Raw genomic sequence first — 12,359 nt, forward strand, 5'->3', positions numbered from 1 at the left:
ATCCAGCGATATCACGTGATATCGACGAGTTCGAAAAGAAAGCGACGAATTATTGTACACGGTTTGGTCACTCGTTATGGTCCGCAATCAGTTGCGAGCGGTCGAGGAATTTTTCTCTCCTTGTCTTTGCAAAAAGAAAAAAAAAAAAAATTCGACTTTGAACTCGACCAGGGTTTCAAACAAAATTACCAAAGATACTTTGATCTGGATTGAACATAAAATAACATCCTCTTTCGCAAATGCGACGTATTGTCTCTTTTACATTTACACTTTCATCACTGCTGTATTCGTTGTTTGTCCCGTGTCGTCGTACTTCATTTTTTTCTTTTTTCTTTTCCTGTATGAACTTTTCCATCAAATGCATAAATAAACGAACGAACGGATAAATAGAGGAATATTCGTGCAACTAGAATCCACGTAGCACATTCTGTATTCGTTTCACGACAACCCGTATTTTGTTTTTTCGACGATTGCGCGATAAACTTACAAACAAGCGGATTGATTTGCAATTAATTCACAATACATTATACGGATTACAACGCCACCAGATTGATATCAGGCTCGAGCATCTTCGGCGCGCGCAACGCGACCAATTAGCAATCGTGTAAACTAATTGCGTTTAGACTGTGTGCTCTAGCTGCAGGCCATTTCCACTCTGCACGTTAATAACGTTCGACGACGATTAGGAAACCGATAGATCCCCGGTCTAATCGTGAGGGAAATTTCGCCATTTGGAGAAAGCCGAGAGAAACGGCTCGAAACCGTGACACAACCGTCGTCGTCGTCGTCGTCGTCGTCGTCGTCGTCGTCGTCGTGTCATTTCCGAGCCGATCGAGATTTTCAAATCGATCTGAATCCCGCTTTGTCCCGCCGCCCTCGATCCATCCAGCGAACTCGACAAGACGCAAACGAGGCATCCCGACTCGAAATTAACGGAATTCGACCGCCGTTCATCCTCCGGTTAATCTTGCCCGCGGTTGCCCGTCCCGCGTTGCTCGGAAGCTGACTCGCTGAAATTTAATCGCACTCCTCGGGGCTAATCTCCGCGATTGCTCCGCGAGTATTCCTTGAACGACGCTGCACAATATTTCGCGACTATTTCACGATTTCGAGTCGTTTCGAAATGACAAACGACTTGTTGAAAGCAACGAGCAGGCAAGCACTTGATTGTGTTTGATCCTCTCATAAAGTTTCCTTCGTTTTATTAGCGATTTAAAATGTATGTATCTACGACAGTTTTAACGCTTTATTCGCGTGTTATCGAATTGTGTAAACTCTGATTTTATAATGTCGTTTTTCTGAAATCTCTGGGGACTCCCTAGCGAAATATTGTGTGGAAGTGTTTCATTTTTTTTTTTTTTTAATGAAAAGAATAGGAATAATCAGTGTGGGACGAGAGAGAACATTCTCGTCTGATTGTTATCTGATTACATTCATCAAGATTCTCTCAAAGATTGGCTCAGTAAATGATGTAAAAATGTCTCCGTAGCAAAAGCCGTGAAATTTTGGAAATGGAATTATGTTTATCATGTCTGTTACGTATCCAGAGAGATCAGAATGGATCATAATTCAACAGCATAGAAAACTATGCATGTATTATTCATGAATAAAGGAATCTTTTGGAACAACCTAATAATTTGTACGTAATAAAATCGATAAGTATTTATAACGTTATTAATGTAATTCCAAAAGTTTGTCGTTATGATAATGAAACATGAAAAAATTGTTAGTCTGACCAAAAAGTAACTGCGTTTTTTTTGGGGGGAGGGGGGGGGGTAAGAATTTTTTATGATAGACAAGAACTTTATTAGACAATATAAATATTGACTTCTTCACCATGCACGTTAGATAACTTTTTACGAGCTTGCACAGTGTTTCTTCCCTTTTGAACTGAAATACAACAAAATATGGCAAAAATGTTCCTTGATTTGTCACTTTGGCAAATAAATAATTATTCACGAAATTGTGCATTTTCTTTTTCCAAAGTGAACTTGGACAATCAGATTACAAAATATATTTTGAGACTTACAGTAAAGTTACGTTTTAAGACACAAACGTATGTCCATTTATTAAGAAGAAATAAGCGAAATTTTTCACGGGAGACCAGAATTTTATTGGACAATGTATTGGCCGTTTTATTCGATCAGTTTCTTTCGGAAACCTTCGTTCATCTTCGTTAGATAATATTTCGTTGATCTTGCATATTGTTGGAAATAAAAATACAGCAAAATATGGCAAAGATTCAACAAAATTTGATTGACGAGATCGTGCATGTTCCTTTTCCAAAACAAGCTCGAGCAGATTACAGAAATAAATTTTGTGGCTTTCAGTTACATTTTAATATAATCAATATATCCATCTACTAGCGAAAAAAAAAAAAAAAAAAAAAATGTAAAAATACTTTTTGGCCAATTCTCAATAACGAATCTGAAAAACGACTCTTCCTTCCGAGGTGAAAGAAGACTTAAGGGACAGTTGATGGAATGCGTTGACGCAATATCGATAGACAGAGAGCGAAACAAGCATGTGCAATAGTGCAATCACGATGACACGTCTTGCCGACAGAGCAAACGTCAAATTAACTGTACGCTGCAACAGGGAGAAATATGGGAATAATCTGCGAGATGGAGAGCGACTTGGGAACTAGAGCTTGATCGCAAATAACAGTAATAGCGAGTGTCGGCGCGATTAGATGTAGACGCGTCCGTGGAATGGCCAGCTAGCTAGCCAGCCATTCAAATGATTGCTTGTTTGCATGTACGAGGCGCGACGCGATATACAAGGGAATGGTACTGTGACGCGCGATAAGGAGGTATCCTAGTGTGAACTTTTGAAAAAAATCGATTTTCTTTTCCTGCATACTCTTAAAGGACACAGCGTCAAAAATAAATCTCGGTAACCTTACATGCGAACTCCTAAAATTAACGGAGTTATGGTTGTTTGACCAGCGTCAATTGTTACCGCAATACTAAACTTCAAAGGCATTTTTCTGGAAACTATGTTTTTCAGAACGGTGTCCATGATATCTCAAAATCTACTTGGCCAATTGACTCAAAATTTTAAGTACGCATTTAGTACGTATGTGACCGATAATCCCTACCAGAATCAATCAAAAAGTTTTATTTTTTATATTTTTTTAGGCTTCCAAAGTTTAACAAAAACATACAAAAATCGATAAACGAACTTCAAAGTATCGCCACTTTTTTAATTACCGACTGTTTGCTTTTGGTTTGGTACCTGCTATAGCGAAACTCATGCTAATTACGGAACATTCATGTTCTTTTATTTTCGACAAGCAGAATGGCCGGAATCACGGAGACAGAGTTGGGCATATTAAATTTTTATAATAAAATTTTAGTCGAATAATTTACTCGAAATTTTATTCGAATAATGGCCAACTCTGCCGTGAGACGATCTATTTTAAAAGTGACTATGTTTGAGAGTATGCAGTGCCACTAATTTTAACTTTTTTTTGTCCCAAAAAATTTTCAAACGTCGTTGAAATACGTACAGATAAACCTCGTCAATTTGACTGCAAAAGGTATAATAGTTCCTTTGCAAAAAAATTCCCTAACAAAGTTAAGAAAACACTTCACGTTAGAATACTTCCTTAATCCCGGGAAAATCGTACATACATACACGTTTCTTGGACGTGAAATAGAACCGGTCGGTTATCGCAACAAATCGTTAATGCCCCATCGAGTGTGTCATTCTTCATACGACCCTTCGTTACCGGGTCGCGAGATAATTGTTTCGACTTCGCGCGTGATCTGAATCGCGTTGAATTGAATTCATCGTCATTAAACTGCGCGTGTAATTCAACGTTTAAAAGCTCATTGACGGAGGAGTGACACATACCGAATACCTGATTGAGACATTCTGGACACACTGGAGCACATTTAAATTTATACACTTTCCCAGAGCTCTAATTTCGGTACATTCTTTTCAATTCATTCGTGGTCGAATGTGTGCTTTGGAAAAATCTGTTTTGATTGGCGATACGAATTAAATGAAATTCGACGTGACCGGAAATTGATATTTATTTTTCATTTTGACGTTTTCTGACAGAAATTTGCGAATGTTAAATTTTTTCATCATTTTCGTACTGTTGTATTCGCACAAAGTGCATGACTGCGATACTTGCAAACAAAATTAATAAAAAAAAAAATGAACGATTGAATTCTAAACGCATGTGTGTCAAGGGGTTAACACCTTGTTACATTTATTACGTATCATTTCACTTTAACGACAAGACGTTCGAGTTTGAAAGCGACTGCAACTTCAAAGCGGATTTTACGTAATCGCTCGCCCCGTTTTTACTTCAGTCTCTAACCGACACACATGCAAAAGAAACGCGCGTACGCGAACCGAACCGCTGCTTCTACCCTCTCTTTCTTTTTTTTTTTTTTTTCATTTCATTCTCATTTTTCTCCGCAGATATCTGCATACTGCCGTGGGTGCGCGTTTCCAGCGAACGACCAACTATTTTACGCGGTAAAGTTCAAAGCGAAAAACGTGTCGCTACTTTCCCGAAGGATATCCCATATTTTATAACAAAAAAAAAAAAGAAGAGAGAGAGAGAGAGAGAGAGAGAGAGAGGTGCATCGTTCACCGGGAATTCCCTTTTGACCTCGTTCGCAGCGAGAACATTTCTCTTCCCTTTTCTCTTTCTTCCTCGTCACACCGTGTTCGTTTCATTCGCCTGGAATTTCGCGAGCAGGACAGGTCAACTCCGTGGAGTACAAAGGTTAAAGGATCGTTAATCAGTCACCTCCGCAAACGGACTGGCCAAATGACCGCTAACGAACTAACGAGATAACACGTGCGCTTCGGGGATGCGCGCGCGCACGCCCGGATTCGACGAAACTCGACGAATTTTCCCCGGGGAATTTACTCTTGGACAAACCGGAAGTTGTCGGTCTCCCATTACGGGATCGTAGTAGTAATTTCGAAGCGAGTTGATCCTCCACCGAAAGTAAAACGTTCGAGATTCCCGTTCGTAATTTCGCTGCTGCTTTCTATGTACAAGGTAGGCAATTTTCGGCCGGAGGAAGTTAAACATTTTGTTTTTAAAATACGTAAATATATAATAATATATATGTAATACATATTATATATATATATATATATATATATATATATATATATATATAATGTAACGTGTCACACGGAACGTTTAGAAATTAAAAATCAGCACCGTTACAACAGATTCAGGAATTTTATATATAATTGCTGAATCTGTTTTGTAACGGTGCTGATTTTCAATTTTTAAACGTTCCGTGTGACACGTTACATAATACAGAGTGGACCACTTCTTCTCGTCTATTTAAAAAAAAAATCAAAATATAAGGGAAAACTAATTTTATTAATTTCAAATTAAATTCAAGTTCAATGAAGTGATGATTTTCTCGTTATGCTTTAAAATTTAGATGTTTCTTTTAGTAAGAAGTGATTTTTGACTCACCCTGCATGTACCTACGCTCAAAAGATCGGGCGATGTTAAGAGATTTCAAAAGAAATAATAATTTCCTTGAGTAAATGATTATATACACGGTGTCCCGTACGCGATGCAATAAAAAAAAAAAAAAAAAACTACACAGTTGTGCGGAAAAGAAAATACATCAACAACCGATTATTGTATACGGTATTGATTCGGTCACTCGTTAAGGTCCGCGAATCAGTTGCCAGCTGGAACATTATTTTTTTCAGTCGTTCGTTTCCATCTACTTCCTGGCAAAGAGTCTGCGTCGTTTTTCACCAATTCTCTCGCAGTCTAATTACTACACGTGCAACATAATGCGTACGTACCTGGTTGCGTTAATGGTGAAGATCGTCTCTATAGAGCGGCGATCGATCACGCCACTGAGTAAATACTGAATGGCAATGAGCGCGAGGACGACGCAGGCGATCGCCTTGTAAAGGTGGGCACGATGCCACAGTGCCACGGCTGCAGCCACAGTCATCGCATGCACGAGACACCATAACTCCCTCTTGTCGCCGTTAGAAGAGCGCCGTGCTGGACGAGGCGCTCCCTTCTGGCTGCTGTTGCTGCTGCTGTTGTTGCTGTTCGCCCTTTGTTCGCCCACGAGATCCAGAAGGACGCGAGTCCGCGTTCACCTTCCTCCTCCTCCTCCTCCTCGTCCTCCTCCTCTTCCTCCGGGGCAGCGGCGATCGGCTTGCTGGAGAACGAGCGGAAACAGCCGGCGGAGCAAGACCAAGGGCCGAGGGAAGAAAAGGCCGCCCGGAGCTTCTCACTTCCGCTCGCCAAGCGCATTACCCTCCCGGCAGCGGTGCTCTCGACGTAACGACACCTTCGCTATCCTGGCAAAGAGAAAAAGGAAAAAAAAAAAACCAGTTCACCTTGCGTTCACGGTTCGTGTCTCTCACGCTCTCACGCTTGCGAGATTTGTCACCCGGCCGAGCGAACCGCGAAAACCGCAATTATGGCGATCCACTGCCAATAGGATCTCGCCTCGGAGAGCACGCCTCGGAGGCTCTAATTTCTAGCTATTCGACATTGACACGAATTGAAGAACTTAACCAGTACACTCCCGCTGGAAAGTGTCTTAGCGACGCTTTTAATATATTTATATTTATTTTTAATATTTGCTCACTTTTGATATATTTATATTTATATAAAAGAGACACTTTTAATATATTTATATGTATTTTTAATATTTTTAATATTTAGTTTAGTTATATTTATTTTTAATATTTGTCCCATTATGTGATAGATTGTCGTGTATATTTTATAATGCAATATATAATAATACGATATAATACACTATATAATAGTACGATAATATATTGATAGTGACAGAATCTTTATTGCATATAGTATATTTTGCATTTATTGTATTCAATCAAATTACGTGGATTGTATTTAATTTGATTTTGTTGTACGCGTGTATTGTAATATAATAACACAACAAAACAGAGTCTTTATTATATAAAGTATATTTTTAATTATATTATATATTATTATTTTTTAATTATATTATATTATATTTATATTAATTTAATTTATAATTTATATTTTGATTGTACAAATATGGTGCAAACGGAGTCTTTATTATATAAAATACGTTTTATTATATTTACTGTATTTATTGTATTTGTTGTAATTTATAATTTATATTTATTGTGCTACTTTTACTATACAAATATAGTGCAAACGAAGTCTTTACTATATGCAAAGTACGTCTGATATTTATTCTATTTAATTACACCGCGTGCACCTGTACTTATTGCATTTATATTATATATTGTATTCATTGTATATAATTTATAATTCACATTTGTTACATTATTTTTATTACGCAAACATAGCGCTTGTCCTAAAGTTTCTGAGCGAGAGTGTACATACTTTTTCCCGTATCACGTGAGTATCTGTAATATTAAATTTTCCAGAAATGCACGAACATCCGGTGGATGTATGGAAGATGTACCTTTAATTCTACAATCAATTCGAAAGAACGAGTTTGGTATTACAACGTGAAACACGTTGTTCCTTCTCTGCGGTTTTCAAACACGTGCAAAAGAGCAGAAAAATATGGATCTTTGGTGGACGTTCTGCTCGAGTCCAGGTGCAAAGTGGATGGGAAACGGTAAGTATCCTCTTTGAGAAGATGTTAATCAACGAAGTAGCATTAGCGTTCAAACGGATCTCCGCGAAAGGGGGAAAGAGGTAATGCGAGGCATTGTTTAATTTGTACCCACGTTCTGCTAGAAAGAGAGAGAGAGAGAGAGAAAGAGAGAAAGGAAACTGTAAATCTGAGCTCGAAAGGAAACGTGGTGGGGAAGTTAGAAGATACGAAGCACGCATCCACGTAATAATAAATGTTCGGCATGGAGATTAGATAGCTCGTCCGGTGTTTCGAAGTCCAGGAACCGTTGTTTCGTCGAAAAAAAAGGAAAAGAACTGCTTCCGAAAATCATCACGAGCTCCGACAATCGTGTACTTCTTTTTTTAACCTTTTGCGCTGAAATGACGTGCCACGCGCGTCGAGAATCTTTTGTTCCAAAATTGTAATACTTTCTCGATTTTAAGCAATTAATTATATATTTAAGTAAAACAAAATAGGTAAAACAAATAATAAATTTATTACTTCTCAATAATTTCCATCCATCTATAGTAACATCGTACCGACGAGTTCAGAAAGAAAGCAACGAATGTGTACGGTTTGGTCGCTCGTTATGGTCCGCAATCAGTTGCCAGCGCAAGTGCCACGCACGTCGAGAATTTTTTGTTCCAAAATTGCAATATTCTCTCGGTCTTAAGTATATTTAAGTATAACCGAATACATGAACAAAATGAATAATAAATTTGTTACTTTTCAATAATTTCTGTCCAGTGATATATTAACGAGTTCAAGAAGAAAGCGACGAATTATCGTATACGGTTTGGTCGCTCGTTATGGTCCGCAATCAGTTGCCAGCGCAAGTGCCACGCACNGTCGAGAACTTTTTGTCCCAAAATTGCAATATTTTCTCGGTCTTAAGTATATTTAAGTATAACCGAATACATGGGCGAAACGAATAATAAATTTATTACTTCTCAATAATTTCTGTCTAGTGATATCACACGATATCGAGGAGTTCAAGAAGAAAGTGACTAATTATCGTATACGGTTCGGTCGCTCGTTATGGTCCGCAAAATCACTTGCCAGCGCAAGTGGTTAAATTCAGAAAATCATCACGTATTCAATGTCTCGATGAATCGATATGAAAAATCGATGATTCGAAGACGATCAAATCGCGACGTAAGATGAAAATCATTGCAAGCTCTACGTAGATCCGGTTTCGACTTTTTATTTCTTATTTTCGGTTTCGTGATACGTACAGCTCGAGAAGTTCCTTCTTCCCTGGGAAACGTCGCCAATTAAGACTCGCCTCGAGGCGCGCTTAGTTTTATTTTTTTTTTCTCTCTCTTTTGGAATACATAGAAACTGTTATTAACATTCGAACGATCATTAAACTCTTCGAAACTGTTATCCGAATGTTAATAAAAGTCGTTGTAATTCACTTCTTAGCGTCTACTGTTTCCTATAATGAATACGTGTTGCACGATTAGAGAAAGTTATAAGCAATCACGTAACACGTTGGCCGTCGTGGTCATGCGAACGCGAGTAACGCACGCTCTCCGCCGTATCTGGTTGTAAAATGAAACAGTAATCGCGAGTGGCTGTTACCTCGTAAACTAACGTAACTTCCGCAAACAGTGCACGTGCATGCAGATTGAAACACCTGGAAACAACACAGGGCTCAAAGTCAGGGCCAAAGGAGGATATGGCCCAGCATCGTTTGATTATTCCAATTAACGTTCATTAAACCTGTGGTTCCCAACGCGGGGCTTATATATTTCCGCGCGATGATGCATAAAAATTAACAAAATTCGCGTTTCTTACTAATGCGCGACGGACAGATGACAGAAATCACATCGGAGTGCATTACATTTGCACTCATTTGTCAAAAAATTGTCCTGATGGATCTAGAGACAGATAGATGCAGATGACAGAGATCTATACCGTAATCGTTATCGTATTCTTTTCTTTTCGTAAACGTCCGTTGGTCGAGCCGAGAGAGGTAGACAAAACTTTCGAGCTCCCCACGGGATGAGAGGATAAGCAACCACGTGAAACAGTGGTTTAGAATTCTTTCGGAGAATGCATTCGGAGTTGCCTCCGGAGCGCATCGAATAATTTCCACCGCGTGGTCTCGTATCGATTTTCTCTTGTCGGCGCGCGGATTGCACTGCGTGGGCGGAATAGTCGAAAGAAAAACATCATCGCCAACCGTTCCTGAGAAGACTCGTTGATAGCACGTTATTCCGCACGCTCTCTGCAACAATGCTCGTGTATATTTCAAACTGATGCACCGACAGGAACGAAGAAAATTTTTTCGTTGAACGAAAAGCGAGCACCGCTCCGAATTTTCACTTGAATCAAAATGTCTTCAGAATTGATGGTTTCTCGGTATAAGTATTCTCGGTATTTAATAATATATTTTATTATTAACTTATATTATAATGTGATATACTATTATATAATAGTGTAATTAACTTATGTTATAATTTATTATTACAATATATTATAATAATAAATATATTATAATAATAATAAAATGTTATAATATTACATATTTTATTATAATAATAATATATTTATTTTATGATAAAATATTGTAATTATGAGTATATATTATATTAATTAATAATTATAAATATATATTATATTGTAATTACAATAAAATATTATATTATATATTTTATAATAATAATAATATATTTATTATATAATACAATATTGTAATTATAAGTATATATTATGTTAATGAATAATTATAAATACATATTATATTGTAATTACAATAAAATATTATATCATATATTTTATAATAATAATAATAATATATTTATTATATAATAAAATATTATAATTATAAGTATATATTATGTTAATGAATAATTATAAATATATATTATATTGTAATTACAATAAAACATTATACCATATATTTTATAATAATAATATTACCTAATGGCTACTAATATATTTTTTATACAGAATGACGATTTCACTTACAAACAAACGTGGCCTTCTATCGCGTCAACGTTGACAAATAAAATTATATCAATTGAAACCATTTAACTTTCGTTTTGATTTGAACTAATCGTTTCGAAATTATTTCGACTTGTAGTCTCGCTGTGAGTTGACCTTAGCCGGTATACGGTGGAAGTGAGGAAGATCTCGCGGCGACAAATAAAGAAAAATCATCATCAAGGCTGTGCCGTTGCCGTGTCGAACCGACAACTAGAAACCGAGCATAAACTCGATAACTCGATAAACATCCGTGCGGCGCCGACGTTTCAAGGGTTTCCATCTTGTTCATTCGACTTCTTTTGACGATAGATCTCGGCTGAAACGGCGTACAGATATGCGCATACGAGGATCAAACGTGATTTATAGGCGTGCATCTCGAACGAGCGTCGCATCGGAAATGCAGACAAAAAAAAAACGCTATCAGATAGAGAGAAAAAGAGAGAGAGAGAGAGAGAGAGAGAGATATTGCAAAGTGTGCCGCGCTCGCAATTTATTATATAATAAATATAAAGAAGAAGAAAAAAAAAAGGAACGAACGAGATTTTTAATTTCCAACTTCGCCAAAGGTGAAACTATGAAAAAGTATTATTCACCGGGATTTCTGTTCGCTCGTAAAGGAGACTTTTTAATAGAGTTACTCTCAATCTCGAGTTACGTATTCCTGTCCTGTATTTGGATTATGCATCCAGGCATTAGCATGCAAAAGCATAACGGTCTCGTGATTGACAAATAGCTACTAGTTGCTTCGGTTGCAAATTTTTCTTGAACGTCGGCCAATCGTTGTGCATTCAACGGGCTGTTATAACTGTTTATGCGATTTTACAAAGAGCCGAAAGAAACCTTCTTCCCCCGTGAGAGCTAACTTTGTGTTCGAACCGAGGTATAATTCGTTCTCGTCTGTAATCGGTTTGTCCTTTGTGAACAATACTCTCTCAGCAGATAAGTAACCCACTTCTCGGTTGTTCTAATTAATTCATTGGGAACTGGTTCGTTCTTCTTTTTTCTTTTTTTTTTCCACAATTTACTTTAGACACTTTACGCGTCGAACTTTGAGTTCAGATTGAGATAATTCGTTCTCCTCTATACTCATCGTCTTTTACGAAATAATATTCACTCACAGTAGATAGGCATTCAAGTCACTTCTTAATCGAATCGAGATCTGATATTTAGATTTGATTTACATATCGGATGTCTTGTTGTCCTAATTAATTCATTGAGAACTGATTCGTTTTCTTTTTTTTCTTTTTTTTTTCAAGAACAAAGAACGAACATAATATACTAATGAAATATAATATACAATACTATATGATATAATATAATATACTAATAAAAGTTAGGGGATATTTCAAAATGAATACGAAGCGATGAAAGCAAGAAGCATTTGATTTTTTTTTTTACTAAACAAGAATATCAGAAGATATTACGTCGTCTGCTTTTCTGATGTTCTTGTTTAATACAAAAAAATTCAAATGCTTCTTCTTTTTATCGCTTCGTATTCATTTTGAAATATCCCCCAATTTTTATCAGTATATTATATTATATAGTATAGTATATTATATTTTATTAGTATATTAGTATTCTATGAGTAGTAGTATTTTATTAGTATATTAGTATTTTATTACAATATTAGTATTTTATGAGTATTAATATTTTATTAGTATATTAGTACTTTATGAGTATTAGTATTTTATTAGTATATTAGTATTTTATTAGTATATTAATAGTTTATGACTATTAGTATTTTATTAGTATATTAGT

At 36.7% G+C, this 12,359-nt stretch overlaps 1 protein-coding gene across 4 annotated transcripts in view; it reads right to left on the minus strand.

Moving 5' to 3' along the window:
* LOC122533949 (beta-1,4-N-acetylgalactosaminyltransferase bre-4-like) overlaps nucleotides 1-12,359 on the minus strand; it is a 70,488-nt gene that overhangs the window by 11,623 nt on the left and 46,506 nt on the right. For all 4 annotated transcript variants that reach the window (XR_006307802.1, XM_043664140.1, XM_043664141.1 and 1 more), the window contains exon 3: nucleotides 5,809-6,321. Coding sequence is in view for 3 of the 4 variants with exons in the window: in XM_043664140.1 (XP_043520075.1) it covers nucleotides 5,809-5,963 (155 nt within the window). In the remaining variant the exon portion in view is untranslated. The remainder of the gene's footprint in view (nucleotides 1-5,808; nucleotides 6,322-12,359) is intronic.

The sequence above is a fragment of the Frieseomelitta varia genome, unplaced genomic scaffold (genome assembly GCF_011392965.1).
Source record: "Frieseomelitta varia isolate USP_RPSP 00005682 unplaced genomic scaffold, Fvar_1.2 scaffold_563, whole genome shotgun sequence".
NCBI lineage: Eukaryota > Metazoa > Arthropoda > Insecta > Hymenoptera > Apidae > Frieseomelitta > Frieseomelitta varia.